Here is a 25,396-nt window from a genome sequence, read left to right on the forward strand (position 1 = left end):
TTCCATTTATTATTTGGAATAATAATTTAAGTGATGATAAGCATAAAATTTTCAAGAGGAGATTTGATATTGCATGGATAGTAACTATCACAATGGGAAGGGAACACAGATATTCTTTAAATGCTTTCAGTTTTATCTTAATACCATTTGGTGGGTGGGGTTAGAAGTTGAACACAGGTCAAGTCTCATTAATTAACTGCACTGGATTAATCTTTTAAAGTAATTACTGTATTGCAGGGCCCATCCAGATCCAGCATTTATCAACTGTAATAATGAGACCACAGAAACACTGCATTGTATGGGGGTAAAGGAATTACCTCAAAAATATCAAGTAACTTTTCAGAATTAGTGGCCTTCAGGTAGTTTTTAAATAGCCAGATTAGAAAAAAAAAAAAATCTATGCATTTCAGCAGATAATGAATGTTTTAAGTGCTGCAACTTCACGGAATCTAACTGCAATTGTAGAAACCAATTAAATTGTTGTTAACAGTTAACCAGTTAACTTGTAACTTGTATCTCAGAATGCAGTATTATCAACTTGAGGCAATTCTGTGAGCCTTCAGTGGATTTCATGTCACCCTCAGTGGAGGCTCAGTGCAGCAGCAGCACTCACTTGTGTTCTCCTGGTCCCAGCTCCACTCTCTGTGGCACCATCACTGACTGCCACCACCCCTGAGCAGACGCGGAAACAAGAAATTTCCAGTAACGGGAACAATGACTAAAACACCTTGTACCAAATGCAAGCTAAAAAATACTCCTTCAGAAGTGACCTGCCAAAGAATTTCCCATCCCAAGTGCAGTTAAACAGCAGGAGCAGAAAGAGTTATGTTCACTCGAGGAGTGCCCGGCCCAAGGACGTACCGGCGACCGACGGGGGTCTGCGGGGAGTGGGGGGCGGGGGCCTGGCAGGCCTGGGGGGTCTGGCAGGTTTGCAGGTCCCATTTGTGAGCAACGGAGAGTCACTGCCATTAACAGTCTTGTTTTCACTGGAAGCAGCATCCTCACAGTTTTCAAGGCCATTGGAGTTAGTCCTTTTGCAGGAAAAGACAAGAGAAGTGTTCTAGTAGTGCATGGTGACATGAAACTTTGCAAATCACAGAATCACAGAAGAGTCTGGGTTAGCCTTAAAGATCATCTTGTTCCAGCCCCCTTCCACTAGATCAGGTTGCTCCAAGCTCCATCCAGCCTGGCCTGGGATACTTTCAGGGGGGTTGAAAAGACACGTGAAAGACACTAGGGTGCAACAGTTACAACCAGGTGAGATTTGTAATACTCACAATAATTCCAAGTATCTATACATCTGTATAAACACACTGGGTTTATCTCCTGAGGTACCTGAAACCTTAGCTGATGGAAAGGGGGTGAAATAGATGTATATAACATCTGTCATCAATCTCCTCTTTCATTTCCCAGTTTGATACACTTGCCCTTAGGTGCAGGCTCTGGATTTTGCTGCTCAAGCTATTTCTGCCCATGAGTCCCTAATGAGATGAGAAGCTAACACCTGAGAACAGCCTGTGTGCCTTTACTCCACAGGGCTGGCATATGCTCAGAACACACAAAATGTTACAAATTTTTAGAAATCTTACTAATGCATGCATATTTTTCCCTCTGAACTCAATTCTGGAACAGGTTGGAGAATTTAGCAATAAAGTTTTGACTAGCAGCTAGGAATATAAACTGCTCAACCTTACAAGACTTAAGAAACCACATAGCAGCACTGACTCATGCTGTGCTGTTCACTTCCCCCTAGCAGAATATTAATCTGATACATCTGTATCTCCTTAGGCAGAGTTAGAAGTACCTACATCTTTAGTTAAAAGCATTTTCAGAATATGTTGGGCAAAACAAAAAGGTAGTCAACTAAAATTCTAGAGGGTTTACAGGTCAAGCACATAAGCCATCACAAATGAAGGAAGTTTCAAACCAGTACCTTGAAAATTACATTCCTTCAAATGCACACAAACTAAAACCCAGTAGGTAAGGCTAAGTAAATCCCAAGTTGTAAAGGACCAAGTTGTTGATTTAACCTCAGTATCATGGTCAAACACACTTTGCTCTATACCAGGCATGGTGCATGTAATTCATGCTCCACCAACTGCAAAATAAATAGGCCCAAATCATTAGTGACCTCAAATCTCTAAGAGGTTTAGCCCCAGTTCTTCAACCATTCCCCCTTGTTCTTCCACATCATGCCCTTGTAGAAAGTCACTTTCCTGATCATTTACATGATCCTCACAACGACCAGTAGAAGCCCCCTGGTTGATACCAAACCTGAATCATCATCATTATTATTATTATTATTATTATTATTATTATTATTATTATTATTATTATTATTATTATTATTATTATAGAATATTCAGGTATTTTGAACATCCAGGCATCTAAAAATTCATTCAAACACAAAAAGATAACAGAAAAACCCCAAACTTTCAAGGGAAGACTTCAGACAACATAGCCAAGAATCAAAACTACTGAAAAAAAGTGAAATTCAGTTTAGTTACTCCAGATGTCATCCTGAGTGCTATGTTTTGTACAGATCCTTAAAATACTCATAGTACTGGGAACTAATTAAAGTAACATGGAACTAATTAAAGTAACATGGTTGGGCACACTCTTATCCTACCAGGCAGCAAGATTCATAATCCGCTATCAGCCTTAGCACACTGTAAGTGCCAGACAGATTTTGGGATCTTCTTAACAAAGCTAAATATAATTCTGATATCTCCATACTATAAAACAAACCAGTGTGAAAACAACCAGTGCCATTTGTTTTGGGGGGTTTTAAATATATATTTGACTTTGGGTAATCACTAGGAGAAGGATGAGGAGCACAAAGGGAAAACACAAAAAGATCAGTCAGGTATGGAGGCAAAACTGCAGCCAGACAGTGGAGCAGAGCAACAGCTCAGTATTTTTGTTTAGGGCATGCTCAGATCTTAACAGATACTGCTGCAGGGCATATTCATAAATTTTTCATTGTCTTCTTTACAAAACACAATTCCTCTCTTTCAAAACTGTGAATACTAAAAGACAGAATAAAAAAACAAAAGAGAGAGGAAAAAGGTCTTACCGTGTATCACTCCTTACTCTGGAGCTTTCACTCTGTGTAGGACCTTAAATACCAGGAAGGAAAAGACAACAGAAGCATCAGCAACACTGAATCATTTCCAAGGAAAGGAACAGCCTTTAATGCTCACACTTCTTTCAAGTGTGGAGGTGAGACACTGTGTGCTGCTTATCTGCTGGATTTCAAAGCTGTGCATGTTTTGTATGTCTCTATTTGTGTGTGTGAATACAAATTTTTTTAACCACTGTCACTGTAATACTTCCACCTTATGGAAGACATAGCAGGACATCATTTGACTGTGTGAATGTTCCCAAACACACACACTGTCTTTCTAGCAGTATAAAGCAATGTTCATTCTTTTAAGTGAAGCTGGCTTTTCATACTCTCTCAGTGATGGCAGGCAGAGCAGAAAGGACAAAAATTTCACTGGAATCTCCTCTCTGGTTGGCTGGGGGCTTTGTTTACTGGCTCTCTAGCCCAGACCCTTCCCTTCTCAGTAAATTATTGAACATAAAGGCATTGAAGCAGGTACAAAATATGGCTGTACTCCAAAAGCACTGCAGCAGCTCAGCCTCGATTTGCAAATGTTTTGCAACTGCTTATTCAGCCAGCTTAGAAATATTTGCCTTTTGTGCCAGCATTTGCAAACCTTGGATATGCAGCACAGAACTGCTCATTCATGTAGATAGCACCAATATTTATTTCCATAGAGTTAAACAATGTCATTAGTAAAGCAATCAGTTTTCAGTTCTGATGGGAGCTGTGGACAGATCTAGGCCAAAGACAAGGATGTAGTCACAGAAAGGTTTAGGATAATGAGCTGTTAGTGGACTGTGCATGGAAGGAATTAAATCCCAGCAAGAGAAATCTTAACTTAAAAGCAATTCCATAAAAATGTGTTTGCCTGAAGTGCCTTTAGCCTGTACAATGTGCTGGACTACTTTAACATTTACTCCTTCCTCAAGTGCTCCAGTCCCCTGATTATCTGGGAACCTTCTGCTGAGCTTGGGGCTTGCTGTGTTGTGCCCAGCCCTGTACTCAATTCCACCACCTGCATGGCTTTTCCCATCTTCTTCTCAGTAGCTGAACTTTGGGAAATGCAAGAAAGCACAGATGAAAATCAAGTATTGCATAAAAGGAAAATTTGGTACTTTCACTAGGTATTTCTATCCCTATACCTCAGCCCCACTCTGTAAGTCCCACAAAATCCCACCATCTGGCTTTTATTTAAAAAAAAAATTCCACACAATCAGTCTGTGCAATTGATCCTTTTAATAAAATGCAAAGAAAACGGACTAAAAGCTCTAAGAAATATGGTTACAGAATTTGTGTATTAATTCTATTTTTCTATGATACTCAAGATGAAATTTCAAAGCAATTTCTAACACTCCCCCAGCCCAGAAACCTAGAACTTGCCAATTAAATGTCCAGCTGGTCACTACTGCAGACAATGGCTCTTGCTGCTTTCTAGGAAAACAACTCTTACCTAGTTCTACTTCTCAATGTACAGCATTTCAGAAATGCTCCACTGTCCTGCTCCAAGGGAATTAAAATCACCTTTTTATTTTACTGCAATTAGATATTTTACATGTATTCCAGTTTTCAGTTTAAAAAGCTGTACACACCAATGAAACACAAAGTGAATCCCTCTCTGCAGCTCTCCACAGGGAAATAAATCTATGAGTACATTTAAATGAGCTATTTTAAGAAAAATTAATATAAACTCATGTCTCCTAGTAAGCTGAATACTTATTACTAGGATGATGATGAGATCAAACCACCTTTGCATTTCTCTGTTTATGACATTATTAAAATTCAGGGAAGCTAGAGACCTTCATTAACATGTGGGATCACTGGATAAAAGTTTGCAAAGTTCAGAAAATAAAGATGCTGATCTGGTTTTTGTTGCAATGAGGCTGAAGGTCTGCCCTGTGAACTATGACTCCACCTCAAAAATGCATGAGATTTCTGATCTCTATAGAGAGTTACAGAAATTGCTGTTATTGTACTTATTTCAAGATTGTGTTAAAGCTTCTCAAAAAAAAAAAAATGGCTTTGCATAGCAGATAAATGTTGATTTGGACTCACTTCTTGTACTTGAGGCTTCCCCATTGGTCAGGAGCTCGGGGTCGACCTGCATCCCATCCAGACAGACTGACAGATCTCCCACCACCTCTGCTGGCTCCCTGTCACCGACGAGGTGCAGCGTCACCACCACCTGCTCCACTGGAGAGGAACAAAGAACAAAGGGAGCTCATCTTACTGCATGGCAGAAAAGGGCCTTTTATTCAAGGAGCCAATTGCAAACCACAGGGATCAAGGGGAGAAAAAAGCCCCAACACCCCCCAGAGCCACATCTCTACCTCTCTGTTATTTTTTTGGTAAAACTGAGAATTTTCATACATCATTAGAAAGTTATTGTTTCTACAAAAAGGGCAAAATTGGAGCATAATCTTGTTGCTGCCTAGAAAGGATTATCATGACAGCAGAGATTGACTCTCACATTTCCACAGCAATTAATGTACCTGCCCTTTATATGGAGTTAGGAAGTGGAATTCACTTTCAGAGCAGATACAATTTTTGTCTTCTAACTAAAAAACTTCACTTTTACCTAATGACATCCAGATTGACATTCAGAATGTGAACATTTTCCATCATATCCCCAGACCAATGGAATATTCAGAGTTTTCAGTGAAACAGAACTGTAAATAAACATTCCTGCTGAAATGTTTGAAACAAACCCCAGTCAGCTCCAACAGGTGCCTGGTGTCAGACAGCAAATGCACTGATCCACAGGGATTTTCACCCAGATTCAGCAGGGCAGACTGCCAGGAGAGCAGCTCTCACTGCTGTCAGCATTCTCCATCTGCAACACCCATGTGTGACAGCTGGGAAGCCAACACTTCCTTAAAGGAGAGAACCAAAGCAGGACAGCACAGAGCTCTGTGCTGCAGCCCTGAGAGCTGGAATGGGTCTCTAGAACTCTGTATTTCTCCTTCAAGCTGTCCAGGATGCACATACTGCCCAAAGCCTAACTAAATCCAAGATTAATAATACAACATACCCCTGGAGCACTATTTAGAACAAAAATCACTTTACACCTTTACGGTCTAGCACCAGAATCCCAACCATAGTTTGAATTTTTAAGCTATATGAAAGAAACTCTTTTCTTTCACTCAGTCTTGCACACACTAGCAAAGAAAAAACATTTTTTGGGACACCATGGCAGCTTGTGTATAACCAAAAAAGATGAAACTGAAAAAGTAATAGAAAGCTCCTAAAAGCAACCAGGAGCACCCAAAGGAACCCTCAAGGGCCTTTTGCAGAGGTGCACACAGCACTCATGTTCACTAACAGACAGTCCAGAGCCCCCTGCATGTCAGACTTACATTTCATACTGTTGGATTTCAGTGTCTCCTGAATATCCAGAGCAGCACTTCCCAGCAGCACGTCAGACTTTAATGTTTGATGGCTCCAGACTCGAAAGTTTAATTTACTTACAGGAGTGACAATTCTGAAAAGAAAAAGTTGAGCACTGTAAGGGCATTTGTTGGTGGGGAAGGGGGTGAACTGAGGCATCTACTTCCACTGTCACTAGAAGTAATTTAAAAACAAAGAAATTATGGTGGTAACACCAAATCATTTCCAATTATCACATTCTCATGTCACCTGGATATGTCATGTCAATCAAGACACAGACCAAATACATTTTTTATTATTACTATTTTATTATTACTATTATTACTATTATAACTATTTTATTATTACTATTTTACATATTTTATTATTACTATTTTACTATTACTATTTTACAAATACATTTTTTATTATTACTATTTTATTATTTTATTTTAAGGGAAACATAGAAAAACTACCAGCATATACAACACAGTAAGTTCTGTGACAACAACTTCAAAGTAATTTTTAATGCTGATGTTCTTTTTCTATAAGGAATACTCTAACATTTACATAGTTTTATATTATTTTCATTGTGAGTAATGGGTACAAATGACTGCTTATTTTCTCAGTGGATAATTTCAGCTGTATATGGTTGATAAGTCCAGACTTTCACAGTCAGCCAATCCCTTGAGAAGATCCATCTAACAAACTCCACAGAGAGGAACCCCAAGAGGGCCTACCCTCATTTGCAGAAGGGACTATACTTTTCCTTTTTATCCTGAATCTGGATATAGGCAGCTGTGCCAATACATTTCACAAAAACCAATTTACTTCACTAAGCTCCATGCAGCTTTAGTGTAATTTCCAATGCAGCTGATACACAGGGGGTGCCTGTGCTCAGCTCTTACTCAACAAGAGTAAAAATGGCAAATGCATTATTGTGTGGATTTGCACAGCACAAACAACCAACATTCCCATTAAAAAACAAAAGAGAAAAAGGAAAGCGTTAAAAGGTAAAAGAAAATTCTACTCTTCTACACTTATATAAAGTGCAAGATTTTCTTTTTCTTAATATATCTCACTGCAAAGTAAGGTAGTAAATAGTAGTAACTAAAACTTCACAACAATCTAAAGTACAGATATAAAAATGGTTTTCCAGATGCTTCAAGAAGAATAATTTACAATTTAAGTACAAGCAAATCACAGAACCCCTGAATGGTTTGCACTGAAGGGACATTACAGCCTGTCTGATTCCAGCCCTCTTTCTGCTACCTCAGATTGCTCCAAGCCTCATCCAGGCTGGCCCTGAACACTCCCAGGGATCCAGGGGCAGCCACAGCTTCCCTGGGCAAGCTGTGCCAGGGCTCAGCACCCTCCCAGGGAAGAATTTCTTCCTAATCCTAATATACCACCCAACACACCCTTGTGAAAAGTCCCTGTCCAATGTGCAAGCACAGACTGATCTTTATCCCAGAGTTCCATGTGATGTTAAGAGAGAATTAAATTTTATAGAACTTGTGTATCTTCTTTATTCACAACACAAATACTGGGCCAAGCAAATATCAACAGCTGTATTCATCGTGAATCTGATGTTAGTTTTGTACTAACAATTTGCAGAAATTGATTGGGAATTTTGGATTTGTGCTTGAATTGAGAGGTGCACATGAGAGAGCCAACTACCTGTGTTATGGCATGGTACACGACAGTGGGACACAAAGAACAGCAACACTTTCAGCAACAGAACTTCTGAAAGATGTAACTTTAAATATAACAACAAAAATGGGCATGGGACCATCAATTTTAATATCACATTACTGTGCTTACTACTCACAGAATTAGAGCTCCTTTAATATGTCACACACAGCAATACAAAATATAAGCACAAGTAGTGTAATAGTTTGTAAATATCTATTTCAGACTGTACTATATTTACTCTAAAAATTATACAAATGTCACCACCATGTCATGCAACATTTGACGCCTTGCTTAAAATAAAAACAATCTTCAAGCCCACTGTCATTTGCTTTAATTTAACTCAAATAAATTGGAAAATAAAATCAAACCTACACTGTAAGATGCTGTTTCCACTTTGGACTATTTGTATTGTTGCATTTTTCTGTCTTCTTTGACTGTCCATCTACTGAGACTTCCACATAAGGGCTAGGTCCAAACCATTTATTCTTTTCTTTTAGTTTTGCTGAAATAACTGTTAAGAAAGAGAAAAAAAATCAGCAATTTACTCAGGAAGATTTCAATTACAAAGAGTATTTTTCATTTGGGTGCTTCAGTATTCAAGTGTCACATCACTGATGTCTGATAGTAGGCTCAAGAATAAAACCACATTACATGAATAAAACCCCTCTTGCATTCCAGCTCATTTACAATGCCACAGCTCACACAAACACCTAAAACATGCAACACTACTTTTGCAACATCAGACACTCTTATGAATCATAACTAGTACAAGATCCACAGAAGTGCTTAGGTGTTGAAAGAGAAAATATCCTCCACAAGCATCTCCTGTCTATCACCAGCCAAGAGAATTCCTGGAGTTTATTACACTGCTTGTTAAAAAGCTCAAAACATGATCTGCCTCTCATCAAGGCACTGTGGAAAATTGCCACAACTTCTCATGGACAAAATCACTGACAAAATGAATTTTGTGTAAAGCTTTCTGCAGCTGAGCAAATTTACTGACAAGCTGAATCCAAGCCCTGGGTTCCAGTAGCTACCTCCTCTTCTAGCAACAACAAATCTGGGCAAGACTTGCAGCTCTAGAGCTTGAATTTTGGTGGGGAGGGGGTGTGGTGAGTGGGGGTTTTTTTGGTATTTGGATTTTTTTTAAGCATTCAGTATTACTGACTGCAGCATTCCCATCTTTGCAAACACCACTGCTATGCTGCCTCCTTTATGATGAGTGTCTACCCTGATATTTGAGTCCCAGGTGTCTTGGATTCACTGGCAACACTGAACTCACAAAACAGTACTGAAGACAAAGATATTATCATTGCCAGTTGGCCCCTGAATTCACTGTTCTGGCAAAAACCAATTTGCTCTTCTGTGTGTTTGTCACCCATCACAGCCTCACTACATCCTTAAAAAGAAATGACTAATTCAGGCCCATCTGGCTAATCTCCCCAGATTCCCTTTATAGCCTATGCTCCTTTAGAGATTTAGAGAAGTAGCTTAGTATAAACTGCTCTGAAATGCTCCCAAGGAAAACTCTTCCTCTGTGTATTACAGACATCTCACAGAATTTAACTCATTAATTTTCACAAACAGCTCCCCATCCTTCCCCTCCTGTCTCCAGTACTTCCAAGCTGTAGCACCTCACACCTAAACATCTCTAATTACCCCAAAGACCTGCCTTGGAGCAGCAGAAATCAACAGATTTGTACCAACTTTCCAAGTTTGTTCTTACCCAGACACCCTGAAACTTCATTTAAAACTCATGAGGGCAGCAGAATGGAGATCTGAGGGTAGGGCAGGAGGGAGGTAACACCAGCAACAGCTTGCTGCAAATCATGGCTGAACACCTACAGAAATTCAGACCTGAAATTCAAATACCTCAGTAATCTCAATTCTAAACACTGAGGCATTTATTCACTGTTCTTGTGTGAGTGTCAGGCCTTGGACAGGATCACCACTTCAATCCTGGGCTCTGCTCTCCAGCCCTGTGTTGTGGAGGTACCTTTGTGAAAACCTCTTCCAAATTCTCTCCAATATCAACTTGCAGGGACAAGATTTCTCTACAGCCTCACAGCCAACTGAGGGAACACAAGCTTGTGAGCTCAGAGGGACAGCTACAGCCTGTGCAACAGTGAGATCCAACCTCCTTCCTAGTCTAAAGCTTTTTATCGATTTTTGACCATTCTTTCCATCCACACAATCTCCCTTTTCTGAAACTACTGCATATGCCCACAGCTCTTCACACTGAGGGTGCAAAATTTACTCTTGATGCTTCTAAACAGAAACCTGCACACAGCCCTGAATCTCCCATTCAGTTTTGATGCCCCAGATGCCTTACATGCATTTAAATTTCCAGAAAGCAGAAGTGAGGAAACTTTGATAATTAAGTTTCAACTGCTGCGCTGTTGGTAAGGCACTAAAAAAAGCAAAGGCTGTAATGTAAATCCATCTCCAAACAATGCAGAGGTGTTCAATGACAGTGATATTCTCACCAACACTTTCATTAAATATTTTATCCCCTTTTTAATGCATTTCAATGGTAGCCATAATAACATGTCACATGGGAGAAGCCGTAAGTCAACTTCAATGAACAGCAGTATCAGGAAAAAGTGTTAGATTTGATATTATGCCAAGCTGCAGTAAGTGCAAGCAGTGCCATAATTCACTATTTCATTTCCAGGAGGACTGTCTGTACAATTAACAGCAACCAAAAAGAATGATTCCTTTCTTTTTTCTTTTACACCAATATGTATCATTTCAAAATGCATTTTAGATAAAACCCAGAATAAAGTAGTTCCTAAGTAATGATGGCCTAACATCAATCCTGACTTCTCTTGGGTGTTTTAAAATGCAAAACTTCCTGAAATGCAACACAGTAAACTCTGTTTAACTGTGGGAAAACATTGTCACATTTCTAAGCAGAAAAGAGAGATAATTTCAGAAAGCTCACCAGTGATCTGAAGCTGTGATTTCATGGACAAACCACTGGCTGGTCCTGATCTGGACCCACTGCCAGCCATAATATGGGCTGGATCTTCAATCTGCATGAAGAGAGAATGCAAACATTTCAATATTCAGAAGCTCAAAAATTCATCTGGCTTTTGACATGTGGATACATTATAGTGCAAGCAAACCCACCATACCTGGTTTTTGTCTAGTTCCTTTCCATTTCCCAAATACAGAAAATCCTTTACAAAGGGCTCAGTCTCTGTTACATGACCTGTAACTATTCAGGTTCTAGGCAAAAGAGGTCTTTTGATTTTGTCACTTCAATCTGTGAATTAATGAGTGAATAATGTTCTAATTCCAAAGTTTGCTGTACCTCTAATGTCTAAAACATCTGCTTGACTTGGTGTCATAAATCCTGGGTAGGTTTATCTTTCTGTGTCAAATACTACTTCTTTTTAAAAATAAACAAACACCACAATCCACAAGCACAGCAAAAAGACTGAAAATAAATTATTAAATTAAAAAGGGAATTTCAAATTTAGAGAAATCCACTTTTCTATCTTTTTTGATTTTACCTGGTCAGAGCAAGTCTACAGACAGAGGCTGTAACACTACAAAGCACTTAAATAAAAAAGGAAATACATCATTTTTGAAAGAGAACAAGACAACTTTCAGTCACTGCACAACTCTTCTTGGCACAGCCCAACCCTCCCACCAAGGCTGGTCTGATCCTCCCAGCCCAGCACAGGCTCCTCCTTGCAGTGTTTGGTTTTAGGGGACAGACAAAGTGGACAATGAGCATCATAGAGCTTCCAGAGAAATTAAATAGTGTACTGTTACATTAAACACAGTCGTCACTCTGAAATACCCAGGTACCCCATCACCTATTTGGTTTTACAACACATTTCACCTCAGCACCTCTTACCAACTGAACTCCACTGCAGAATGAACATCCTGCTGGATACAACTCCCAGAGCATCCCTGATCCCTGCCGTGCCCTGTTCCCTCCTCCCACACCATCTCCCTGCTCAGCACCCACTGCAAACCCTCTGTGCCCCTCCCTGGTGCCCTGAGCCCCCCCTGCTGCTCTGCTTTGGGCAGCACCAGACAGGAGCCCAGTGCAGAGCAAACACCCCCTGCCAGCCCTCAAGCACTTTTGTGCACACGACTTCCAGCAAGAAAGAAAAGTGTCAGCTTAGGCTGCTGCTATCTGTACCGTGAGTCAAAAGACTCCATTTATGAAGCCACAGCTGATAACACCACAGGCAGTTTATCTACCCCAAACATGTTCAGCCACACCAAGTGTGAAAAACGCCATTCACCTGTGTTAAAATTTTAGACGTTTAATAGTAATAAAAATTAGAACGAACAACAAGAATTTGGACAATCAAAGTTAGGACAATAAAAGACAACAAAAAAGCAAAGAATTATGGACATCTGGGTGCTTTTGCATTCTGCCACAAAAGAACACCTTGCTAACAAAGGATTAACCCTTAAAAGCAATAGGCTATTGCATATTCATCTATCCCATACATGATACAAACATTCCTTTCAAGCTAAGGGTATTTCTGCTTAACTTCAACTCTCCCCATCTTGTAAATCAGTCACTGAGGTTCCTCAAAGTCTGGGAGAAGTCTGGGTTGTCCTGATAAGGAGGCAATAATTCTCTTGGGATTTTTGGGGTCTTGTTGCTGTTATCTCTGTGTGAAGAACTTCTTGATTATCTTATCCACTCCTTGAGCTAGTTACAAAATGCACCTTACACCACATAGTTTCTATTTTAATATTATGTTACAGCCTAAAAACTATAGCTACCACATTACTTTAAAAGAGATTAATACAGCACTAGTTAAAAGAGATTAATACAGCATAACTTCCCAATATAACACATACAGTATTCATTTTAGTATTTGTGAAGAGCCTACCATATAATATGCATTTTTTACACCAAGGAAACCAGAATTTGTGCAAGGGGATCAGGAACTTTCTTTTTGGAGGCTGTGATTTGAAGCAAATGTCTGTGACAGTGACTGTGGGAATTGTAACCCCACAGGTGTTTGAAAGTTGTGAAATGGGTCATTCTTGCATCCTGCAGCTTGCTGATGCCAGTGGTTCCTACAGCAAAATGTGACACCTCCAAAAAAAAATACTAATGACTTGTTCAAATAGTATTTGGTGTTATTGGTAGAGTTCAATGCTGTTACTAAATTTCAGATGTGAATCACGCAAATTTAAATCATGTTAGAGTGAAAAAGATTTTAATCCAAGTTTTTTAAAAGTAGCCTAAATTGAAATGATTTAGAGGGCAATTTTGAATTCTGCTCCTGTGACTGGTTGTACCAGCCTTCCTGGGTATCCTTCATTGCGGAGGGGGGCATATGTGGCCCGAAGTTTAGAGTCCGACTGCTGAGGGCGAAAGGCCGACGCCCCTCTGCAATTCCTGGCCAGCGCCCTTCGGCGTCTGAGGGCCTCGGGCTGTGCTGGCTGCGGACTGGCTCACACCGCTGGGATAGGGGAGGAACGGAGCTGACCATTTCCCGGGGGTTAAACATCGGTTTATTGAAAGCGTTGCGGGATCTAAACGCGGAGAAACCAACCGGGAAAAAGTTTTTCCATAGGGGGTGAAACAGGATTATAAAGGAGGGGGGGTGGGTACAGGCGGAACCAATTGGGAAAGGTGAGGGGATGAACTTCACAGAACTGACACTCCATGGAGACCGATAATCAAAAGGTAAAGGAGGTGTCCTGGGACCCCAGCCAGCCACCATCTCCAGAGAGGAGAAGGTTCTCGAAACCTGGGAGGAGAAAGGGAGTGATTGACTGGACCCAGGGAGGAAACAACTTTCACTTATAAGGGAAACCAGGGGAGGAGCAATTACATATTGGCAACTGTGAATAGCGGTTACTATAGCAACTTAGCTGACAGGCTAGCAGTGGCGGGAAAAACTGGGGGTACGAAACCATTTTACACATAATAGGGGAGAACAATACATAAATTGGGGGAATAACACAAGAAACTTAACAACACACTACAACACTTCATGCTGTATGAAGCAATCAGATCACACCTCGAGCAGCACAGACACACTGCACAGTCTGAAGGAGTTTGGATTTACAGAAGAGCTGCCAGCTCCCACCCAGAGAAACAACACTGCACAGAACACACCTGGGATCCCTGAAGGAGATCCCTCTTTCCTGAACTGCCACACTGTGCATTTACACCACACAACACTCATTCAGAAGCACGTGTTAAAGCCAACTGTGACTTCTAACCCAGCAAATACACTCATTAAAATTATTTTAGTAACATTTGATCATTTTCATTGAGAATATGCAAAGAAAATCTAGCAGCTTAAGCACATCTGAAATGAGAGCCCTGCAAATACCCATTGAGCTAACACATGTGGAAATGATGAGAGACACAGCCTTACCAACAACCAGCTTCAGGAAAATTCCAGGAATACACTGCCTGCCAAAACTTCTAAAGAAAAGAAACTGTACTACACACTGTTTAGTTCTCTCAGCTGCTAGAAAGTTTCTAATTATTTTTGAACAATAAAACTGAAGAGCCTTATTTTATTGCACTCTTGCAAAAACCTAGAGGCTGTACACCTATGGAAAGCTCCATTAATTAACCAGGAAAAGCAGAGTTCCAGAGGAAGAAGAAGGAGGAAGCAACAATTTACCTCTGCCCTGCACTTCAACATCCTCACCTCTCTCTCTCTCCATGTTTTCCAATTCCTTGACTCCAGTTCCACTATCCCTAAGTGCCTGCTGAGAAAGACTCCACAAGCAGAACAGCTGGTTCCATGCCAAGCTTCCAGCAAGGAATAATCATAGAAAACACACTGCAGCTTTTCTCTCACCTGGGCATTAATTAAAGTCCCTTCCCTACCATGCATGTATGTACTTTACCTGGATTTTTCACAACTCAAAGAAATTTCATCAATTTCTCTACCTCCATCTCCATCACTTTCTAGCTGGAATGGATTAGTAATTTAGAAAGTCTGTAGTGCAGCACACAGGAAAATGGGAAGAGAGCAGGTGGAATTATGTACACCTAATTCTGTTAGGAAACCAAGCTAAAATATAGTGATTAGCCAAAGAAGAATCTGTGGTGATTAATGAACTAGACTTAGAAAGAAGCAAAAGAGTGCAAAAGGCATTAATGCCATCAGTCACACAAATTCAGCTATTGTCTATTTACATTTAAATTTTAACATTTTACTTGTCTTGATTTATGTAACAAATACACCAAACAGATTTTGTTTTTATGTAAAAAGCTACTCTCTTAAAAGCTGCAGATGATTTCAACTCAGAATCAGCCTAGGGCTACTTGTAAACTTAATCACAAAATTAAAAACCACTCCTCAATCATTATTAAAATACTTCCATCTAATTTTATTATAATAGAAATAGTACTTAGGAATGTGAAAAGCAAATGTCTTCATAAATTCAATGTAATGCTACAAGCACTTTCACAAATTGAAACTGCCATTCCTAAACTGAGAATGCATGTTCAGGGTTTTTTTCTGCAGTAGAAAATCAAACACATCTTCATGGATATTTAGGGATTTTGTGTGGTTTGGGCTGGGTTTTGAGGGTTTTTTTGTTGGTTGGTGTTTTGTTGTTCTGGTATTGTTTTGTTTTAAATTACAGAAAACTCCTATTGCCATTTTTCTCCCAGATGCTGCAACTCACTTCCAAGAAACTGTCAGAATCTGAAACTCAGGAAATTCTGAGAGGTTTGAGAGCTGTGACAGAACGACTGGGGCAGTGTAAAGGATGCTCAGAGCATGACAAGGTAAGTATGATTTTCTCAGAAATGAACAAGACAAATTATTTGGCATATAAAAAGACAGAATAGATGTGGAGAGCCTGGTTTAAGCATGGCTTAAAGAAAGAGGCCATGAAGGTACTCAGCTGAGGGAAATATAGAAGCCTGCTGTAAAGCAGCCTTTCCCAGGCTTGATCCTGTAAATAATTAAGGTTCTCAGCCACCTTTTATATAAACAACAAGATTCTCAGACCGTTCTGTCCTTGGCTGCTCTGGGAACAGACGGCCAGTCTGGGAATAGATATGAAGGTTTTGAGAACCTTTCATATAATGGTGAGAACACTAATCTTGGTTTCAATAAACAAACTTCAGGTATTGTAAACAAAAGGAGGAGCTGAAGTTTTCTCTACAGCCTATCGGGAGCTCAGATTTTGCAATATGCATGAACTTAATTAACACTGTTATAAAAAGTGACTGATTGAGTGAATAAACGGAGTCAGATGCAAAATCAACAAAGGTGGTCGCTCCCTCACTTCGACAAATAGAGACAGAGTAACTTCTTGCAACTAAAAATAAACCATTGAAATAATTGTCTGAACTTCCTTGGTGCCTACATACCTGCTCCAAGGGAGGTTTGCTTCTATAACATCCTACCATAATATGTAAATTATTAGAGAAATCATACTCAGCTTCACAATTGCATGCACCATTGTTGGTACTCAGGCAGGTTTGAACAAACACTGCTTAAAATAAAGCTGCCCCCCAGCAGGAAACTCAGGCCACGCATCCTTTGGGTTCTGTTCTCTGAATCCCACCTGCAGTGCCCTCCCAGCAGCTTCCCCCCAGTGCTGCTGGGGAATTTTCATCCAAGACAACAAAATCCCACCACAGTTTCCAGCGTGAGGGGTAAAGGAAGGAGGAGAGTGCAACCCAAATGCTACACTGGGAGAAAGGAAGGATCTCAGTTATTTTTCTAAGAAATCACAAGAAAGCTGCTTTTATCCCCACTCTTTTTAGTGCAACGTGGTTAAACCAAAGGAAGGGAAGAGCTGGGCAGGAGCTCTTCAAACCACAAAAATCAGGGAGTACAGACAGAAAAAAAATGCTATCAATGGATTGAGAGACTTTCAGGGTCACAGCAATTTAACTTGGGTGACTTTATTCAGCACTGGAATTTATCTGGTAAGGAACCAGCTTACTGAAGAAGGGTAATTTTGTTTTGTATTTATTTGAAAGGAGACACTGAGGTGAGAATGAAACCCTGTGACTGCATTCCACATGCATAGCTTTGGAAATATGTTGGCACATGCTCTTTGTAATTTAAAAAATACTGAAATAACTGCACATTGTTGGCTGCTTTAAGTCTTATGTTTAGTAATTAATTTTAAGAATAGGCTAAGCTGCTCTTTGCAGGTGTTCCTATTCAAAGTGCATTTGCAATTTCAATAATGGAGAAAAAAAACCTGCATAACGAAAAAATTTTATTAACATACCCAGTAATTTTAAAAATGGTTTTGAGAACCTCACTACGTAACAGGAATACAGACTTTTGGGAGAAACCATAAAATATACAAAATTTTGTTCAGAAAACTGCATGTAAAATGTAACCTGTCCCTTTTATCAACAGGTACATGATAAATACACGCACTTTTTTGTGTGTGAGAAATTATAGAAATGCTTCCTCTCCTTCCTCCCAAACACTGAAGCCTCTCTCTAACTGAAGGCATGCACACTGTGGAAAAGGTTTTTCTCTTTAATGTTAGCTATAACTGCACAGAGAGCCCAGACACAGACAGGGAGTTTGGCAACTTCCTTGCTTAGCAAATTTGCAGTTACTTTAGCTGTTCCTCTTTAAAGTAAAATGTGGTTTGACAAAGCTGGTTTTAGTGGTTTACACATTTTTTTCCCCTAAAATAAGCTTTAAGGACGTGGTCAGGTTTGCTCAAACAAGTCAAAAGACAGAAAGGAAGAAACTGCTGAGTAATCAACCAGAGAGAAAAGAATAGACACAGATTAGAAGAGTGTTGAGTGCACGTTGGAAAGGGAAGCAATTATGAGGTTTGCATCACAGGATATTTATACATGGAATGGATCAGAGAGGTTTAGCACAGAATGCAGCCTGGCTCCCTTTGGCCATTACTTTGTGAGCAGCACCACATCTATTTCACCAAGAAGTCTGCAGAATCCAAGCAGTCTGTGCCAGCATACAACTGCTGGGATTTCAAACGCCCAAAATTGGTTTTTGTACAAAAGTCAGACAGATGAGGGGTCTGAGAAGAGGCCATGGGCTGGATTACTGAGCTGTGTGGTCCTGTCTGCCCTGGCAGCAGAGCCAGCACAGGCACAGCTCCCTGCAGGCTCAGGGCATCCAGGTGCAAAGCCAGCACCCACACAGCTGCTCTGAGAGAAACAAGAGTGATCCTGACTGAAAGATAAGACTGGAGCCAATTCAACACACAGACTAAAAATATGTTTGTGGGGAATAGAGTTATTGAAGTTAGAGGGGAGACGACCCACCTTGCATTGGTCAGCATCGACTCCACTTTATTGATCAATCAGGCACCTTTTATAACAGTGTTAATTAAGTTCATGCATATTGCAAAATCTGAGCTCACAATAGGTCAGAGATACCATACCAACTCCTCCTTATGTTTCCAATACCAAGATTTGGGTTCTCAAAATTATTCTTGCTTTCCCAAAACAGCCAAAGATAGAACATCCACTTGTTATGAGAAAGCTGCCTGAGAACTCTGATGTGCAAGGCTCTCAAGGCCTTCATGTTTGCCACTTTTACCTGTAGTTAAAAATAACCTGAGAACCTCTGCTGTTCACAGAAGCAGGCTGTGAGAATCTGCTCCTTACAGCTGCTTTCTAAGCCATCTCTGAAAAAATCTCCAACACCAATTCAACACACAGACTAAAAATATGTTTGTGGGGAATAGAGTTTAATCAGTTTGGGAAGCAAACCAAGTGACATGACCTTCAGAAGCTACAAGGAGGGACAAGCAAGATATATCACCCACAAAACAAATGAAAAAGAGGTGCTTAACTTCTGTCCTGGCCCTACAGTGGACTTACTAATGAGAAATCCTTGATGCTGAAGTAGAAGCTTAATCTACTATCCTGTCTTTAAATTGTATATTTTTTTCATATCTGAACCATATATACAATATAGATGATCTACTGTACTCCTGGCTCAACACAGGAATCCCTTTATTCTTACAGCTCTGTACAGATGATCATTTCTGCATCCAAGGACAGTGGTACATCAAGAGTCAGAAGTTACAAATTCCCTAAACCAACAGGTCTAATTCTACAAGTGAGATGATCTCAATCTGTTCTCCAGAACCTCCCTTCTGAACTTTTCTACTGATTCTTTTACTGCTATGAACAATCATACCTTATAGAGAATGTAATGAAGATGCTAAATTGAGATGAACAAAGTAGGGATGAAAACATGCATCAATCAGCTAAACAAGAGTTAAAATGGCTTTGATTGATAACAAAGGGCACTTCTTACAAGAATAAAACAGGAATGTTTGTGTCAAGGCCAGGATGCCTTCACTCTGATAAGACTCCAGCACAGATGCCTGACCAGCAAAACAGCCTGTGCTTCAAAGAGGAGAGTGCCAACAGGGTTATGTCACATCACATATGTCATTCCATTTCCTGTCAGCCCAACAGGAAAACAGACTGTAGCTTTAAAGAGATGGATATTCCAAATAAGGAAAAAAACAAGCAGCATTAGCCTCCACTGAAGATTTATGGAAGCTGAAGTATGCCAGATTCTGGAGCAAAGGAATAGCAAAAAATAACTCCTGACTCCCAGAGGATGTAAAATATCCATATGTGAAGTAGTTTGTTATCACCAACAGGAACCTGGAGCACAATGGGCAGTGACAGACACCATCAGTTCCATCCTCCACAGGCACAGAAGAGACACCAACTATCCCACCTCAACAGCCAGAAATGTTCTGGTGTCTGAGCACACAAGTGAGAGCACGAGTTCATGAAATTGTCACAGGGTGTAAGTAGTGTGAGATTTTAAAGATTAATATCACACTATCCCTGGTAAAGAGAGTGAGACTCTACCCTGCAAACTCAGTGAATTTTGTTGAACTAACATCCACTGACCTCAGTGCAACATGAATGACAAACACTATATTAATATACAACAATGGCATCAAAAATGATTGTCACAAACAGATCTTAAATTACAGCAGCAAACACTAAGAAATTACATACTATCAACCTTAAATACATTTTCTAGAAACAGTTATTTATGCAAAAGTAATCCTCAGTGCTGATTCCTTGTTCCTACATACCTACCACTTCAACAGAGAACTGAGCATGGGAAACTCTGCTGAATCTGAAGTTTTTAAGTTGGAAATGTTGAAAAACATTCCTTCTGCCTACCAAAGCAAAAACATTGCCCAATGAAAGGCAGAATAACTCTGGAAACGTTGTAGGCAGACATCCATCACTTTAACTTTTCCCTGAATACCTGGGATCACCAGGTAGGGCTCCTTGTGCAAATGGCACAGGTTAGAAAAACTGGTCTATCAACTTCAGCCTGAGGAGAAAAACACTTCCAACACTGCAGTCCAAATTAAACTGTCTTCAGGCCTCCCAAACTGGAGACTTACAGCAAAATTATAGAGAATTCAGTCATTAGCATTTCTCTGGAACAAGAAGCCTGCTTGTGAAACCTGAACCTCCTCAGCAGAAATCGTTCACACCACTTTTTTCTACACACACGTAGCATTTGATTCTGAATAAAAGAATGGGGAAAAGACAATGCGTAAAGAAACAGAACTGCAATATAAAAAATGCCAAGAAAGACAAGCATGATTTGACAGCTTTTCACGCTTTCAGTACAATCAGAATTTCCCCAACCACGAGCTGTTCTTAGACTAAAACTGTGGCAGGCAGGACAAAAGGGATAAAACTGCTATTGCCACCAACTCAGACAACTTCCCAAAGGATTTCCTTCCTAATTAGGAGGATGTTAGCTTTTACTAACTTAAGAAATGCTCAGAGAAGGGAAAAAGGAAAAATGTACATGAACCTCATATGCCTTCTGCTTCATTTGCAAAAGCCTGGCAAGAGCAGACACTGCAGAGCTGCACAGGATAATTAAAACCATTTGGAAAAACAAAGAGATGGTCTATTTTTGTTTCAGCCATTTCCTTCTCATGGTACAATCCATTTCAAAGAGGACAACAATTCATATATGCAAACCACTAAGCTAAAACTGGTTCACTGCTGTAATCTTCAAAATACTTCAACTGGCTGGTTCTTAAAGGCTGCCACTGGAAAACATCTATGAAACTTGGCATGCATGGTAACCCCCAGTACAGAGAATTAAACTGTATTAAGATGACAGAAAATAAGGCAGTGAAACTGGAATAGTTGTAAGTCACTACCACAAACTCAAAGAGATTTTTGAATTACTGGATTTACCCATATTAACTGGACATTAACTGGATTAACTCCTGCGTTTTACAAACCACTGCTTTTAGAAATTAATTTTGGCCTTTAAAATTCTTTGCAAAAAATCTTTGGCAATCACATTGTTACAACACAATACTGCACTGACTCAGAACTGTTTCATTCTAATGCTTCTGTGATGAGGTTTCAGGAAAATTTCCCAGTGGGAGTTCAGGACCAGAACAAAGTCACAATGGAGTGGAAAGGTTGGTCGTTACCTTGCTACCTGCACAAGACAAATTGCTTTTCAGTCAAGAAACCAGATATTCAAGCCTGTTCCTTTATAGATGAGAGTTGCCAGGTGTTATCATGGCCTGGCAACACACAAAGTAAAAGCTCATTTATAGGGGTTTGTGCTCTTTTATGCACATGATGGGCAGAACTCTTTCCTAAGCCTCCTTTTCTGGAAGGTCAAGAGTTTGAACTCACTGCTGGCTGCCTTTTCTCAAGGGACACTCCTGAAGGTGTGAGCACACAGGAGATTTACCTGATCATAACTGGCACGGTTAACCCACCCCAACAGAATGGTTTCAATGAAGTTCAGCTTGCAAAACACAAACCCACAATCTGCAACCCACCAGGTGACAGCATTGTGAGCAGAGAGTTTATGCCCTTGAAAGGTTCAAGTCCTGGAACTGGGAATGATTTCACTGTAGGGAACCAACTTCTCAGAATGAGCAATACTCTTCTTCCATAGGGAAATACCCTTTTAGCACCTCCAAAATCCCTCTGACCTTAAATATTCCTGTTACTAGGACTGTTAGATTGTTATTCTAGATCTCTAACAAAAAAAGGCATCAAGTTCTAGCAATTAGAAGTCTCATATCTTGTAGAAATAAATTACAGCTTCCCCTCTTCATTCTTCCACTTCCTTGCACTGTGAACCATGTCCTACATGGACTTTTGAGGAAACAGAGGTTAAAGAAATATTCTGTGCTGTAGCTTTAGGGATATCCTTCCTCAGAAATAAGACAGACTAAAGCAATGTTATAAACAGCATATATTTCCTTAACAGGCAATAAAACATTTTGTATTTCACTTTTAAAAAAACACAACTGTTACATTTTGAGGATTCTATAAAGAGAGTACCTAGAAAGTATAAAGAGTATTTTTTCAGTGGTAACCTTGGAAGAGAATTTTCTCCAGGGAAAAGCACACAGTGTGGCCAGACACTTCCAAGCAGTCACTGTTAAACTGCTCTGACATGAACCTGAGCAGGTACCTGAGAACATTTAGTGCTTTCTGTAAACTGCAGCTGCTTGATAAACACAAAACCCTCCAGCACAGAGCCTCAGGTAACATCCAACCCTGGCTGTAGAAATACAGAAATGTATCTGTTTTGTAATTCCCAGACCAGGTTTCCCAAGTACATTTTATCAGAAAGGATGACTTTGAGCCCAAAGCAGCACTGAAGAGAAGGACCACGAGGTAGTTAACAAAACAGTTACCCAAAGCAATAATATTTTGTTCCATCTGCCTTATAAAAGCTTATTTAGCCCTATAGTCATACTCAGTTTCAGTTGGCTCAGAGGCAGAGAGGCTCCCACAAAGCAAAAATCCCAATCTTGAGCATCTCAGTCAAATATTCACGGTGCTGATCACAACAGGTTATTTTAGACCTTACCATGACAGCAGGCAAAGGAATCTTCTGAAAAACTTTACCCAAAGTCCCTTCCTGCCTGTTGCTATGGGAAGGGGAAGGAAAAGAATTTTTCTGGAGGCCTCTGCTTATCAGTGCTTCAGCTGCATGGCACAGCAGTGAGAAGAGACATAAATCCACAAGCTATAAGCTACTTATTCATGTTATTCAATTAATTTTTGATTAGGGCAATGAAATTATCTTAATGTGATCACTCAGAGGAAAAACATTAAGTCAAAATTTTACATTATTTCTCCTCCTTTAGGCAATTTTCTTACTTATAATCTATTAACTGATGCCTGCCTGGAAGACATATTTCAACAGTTTTCCTGCAATCCAACAAGTTAGTAGAAGCAGTATGAAAAACACAAATTAACACTTACATATTTAAAACAAAGGCATTCATGGATTAAAACCATGAAACACATGAACAAAACTTGAAAAGGTGAAAAGACACCAGAAAAAAACCCCAAAATTTTCCCTGTTATGAAGCACCCAGATAATTAAGGAGAAAAAATACATAGAACAGGCACTGACTTTGAAGTCAGGGTACCTAATCCTGTGAAAATTTTCACTGAGGATGAGAAATGCATGCTTGGTTTAACTCTTGGAGATTTCTGAAAACAGTCTTAACAAATGCCAAGCTACATTTATATCTTTACCTCTCAGAACCTCTCCATGTTTTCCTGCTCTTTCCTATGTTGTGCGCTTAAGCAAAACATGATCTAAGAATGACCTGAAAATAACATAAATGAAAATGGGTTACTAAAGGACCACATAAGGATATCTTAAAACAAGAACACATTTCTAAGAATTGCTTTCAATTTCTTCCTTTTTTTTTTTTTTTTTTTTTTTTAATAAAAGCAAGCAATAATTTGGGCTGGAAAGGGTCTCTGGGGTTAATCCTGTCCAACACCCTCCAAAACAAGGAACAGCAGTGTTAACCCAAGCTGCTCAATTGACTTGTAGAAATGTTCACTACACTCAACTAGGAGCAAAATACGAGTTATAATAAAGGCATCTTAATAGATATTGCTGCTTGCAGATACAATGACAGAGAAGTGAGTGTAAAGCTCTGAGGCTTTACACAAACACATGCTATTTTACCAGGGCGTGAATGTGCAAAATGCCTTCCATCCCTAACATGTCAGCTTTCACATCTCCATACCACACTGCTGCTAAAACCTACCAAGGAAACTAAAACATCTTAAAAATGAAATTACAAAAAGATGCATTCCTTAGAAACTTTATTCCTCTTGATATTGGTGGTAAGAGATTGCTCATGATCAAGATTGCTTACTTCTGTCAAAACTTCATACCAGAAATCAAACAGCTTCTCTAAACCACAGGAAAAACCTAATAGTTAAAAAAACCAGCCCAAACATTGTACATGACAAGATTTATTTTGCTACATGATTTAATTCTTAGAAGTGCAATAATTTTTTCAGTGTTTGCTTGTATATTCATTTCAGATGGCTTTCAACTGAAAGACTGAGAGGAGTTTCCAAGCTAACTCCTTTGGAAGGATTCTCCTGCTCAGTTTTTCAGCTACTCCTTTAACATCTTAGGATGTGGATTTCCCTGCACCTTTTATTAATAACAACCCATATAAATGCTTCATTTATTCTCAGTTTGGGTGGGTTTTTTTGTTTGTTTGTTTCTTCTTGAAGACTTTCACTGTTGCCTCATTTTCAACTTGATCATATAGCACACATTCAGAGAAAATTAAAATAAAAAGAATACTAAAGCCTGTATTTAAGAATAAGACTATTTCAGCTTATTCCAGCTAATTGCATTGTCATATGGCTTCTAAGATCACTGCAAGAATTACTGGCCAAAACAGATTCCTGTTTTCTTACAGACCCATTTTCACCTCCTGTAAGGTGATAGTGCCTACACCTTTCAGAATTACTGCAGTCAACCTTTTTTCTGCAGCCCCTTTGGCACTGGCACAGCCTTTGCCAGTGACGGTCTCTGAACTCCCTCCTGGGCATTTGCTGTGCCCACAGGCACCAGCAGTGCAGCACAACAGCAATGGCAGCAGGGTCTGCTCACCTGAAACACCCACGGCTTTCAGTCCTTGGATCTGCAGTTCTACAGCTCCAGTGGGATCCCACCGTCCAACACGAGCAGGACCACAGCTCCCAGTTCAGTTTCACCCAACAGCAACCCAGCTTCCTTGACCCAAGCTGATTTCACAAATCAAATCAAGCGCAGTCTGTGAGAACATTTCCAAAGCGCACTCCTTGTCCAAATGAAAACAATTAAACCACTAATGAAGATTGTTTCCTTTCCTCTTCTCTCTGCTATGCATTCTGGCCATGAGGGAAACCTCCACAGGTCCCTCACATTCACTGACTCAAGTTCACTCTTCTTGCAT

General features: G+C 39.8%; 1 protein-coding gene across 4 annotated transcripts in view; it reads right to left on the minus strand.

Annotated features, from left to right (window-relative positions):
• Positions 1–25,396, minus strand: part of ITCH (itchy E3 ubiquitin protein ligase) — a 61,494-nt gene that overhangs the window by 22,009 nt on the left and 14,089 nt on the right. For 3 of the 4 annotated variants that reach the window (XM_074553858.1, XM_074553857.1, XM_074553855.1), the window contains exons 2-7: positions 11,112–11,202; positions 8,540–8,678; positions 6,463–6,587; positions 5,162–5,299; positions 3,077–3,119; positions 862–1,031 (exon numbers count right to left, since the gene is read on the minus strand). In XM_074553858.1, the coding sequence (XP_074409959.1) occupies positions 862–1,031; positions 3,077–3,119; positions 5,162–5,299; positions 6,463–6,587; positions 8,540–8,678; positions 11,112–11,181 (685 nt within the window). In that variant the 5' untranslated portion in view covers positions 11,182–11,202. Of the gene's footprint in view, positions 1–861; positions 1,032–3,076; positions 3,120–5,161; positions 5,300–6,462; positions 6,588–8,539; positions 8,679–11,111; positions 11,203–23,678; positions 23,753–25,396 lie in introns of all 4 variants that reach the window. The other variant, XM_074553856.1, reaches the window with a different exon arrangement.

This window comes from Zonotrichia albicollis, chromosome 17 (genome assembly GCF_047830755.1).
Source record: "Zonotrichia albicollis isolate bZonAlb1 chromosome 17, bZonAlb1.hap1, whole genome shotgun sequence".
NCBI lineage: Eukaryota > Metazoa > Chordata > Aves > Passeriformes > Passerellidae > Zonotrichia > Zonotrichia albicollis.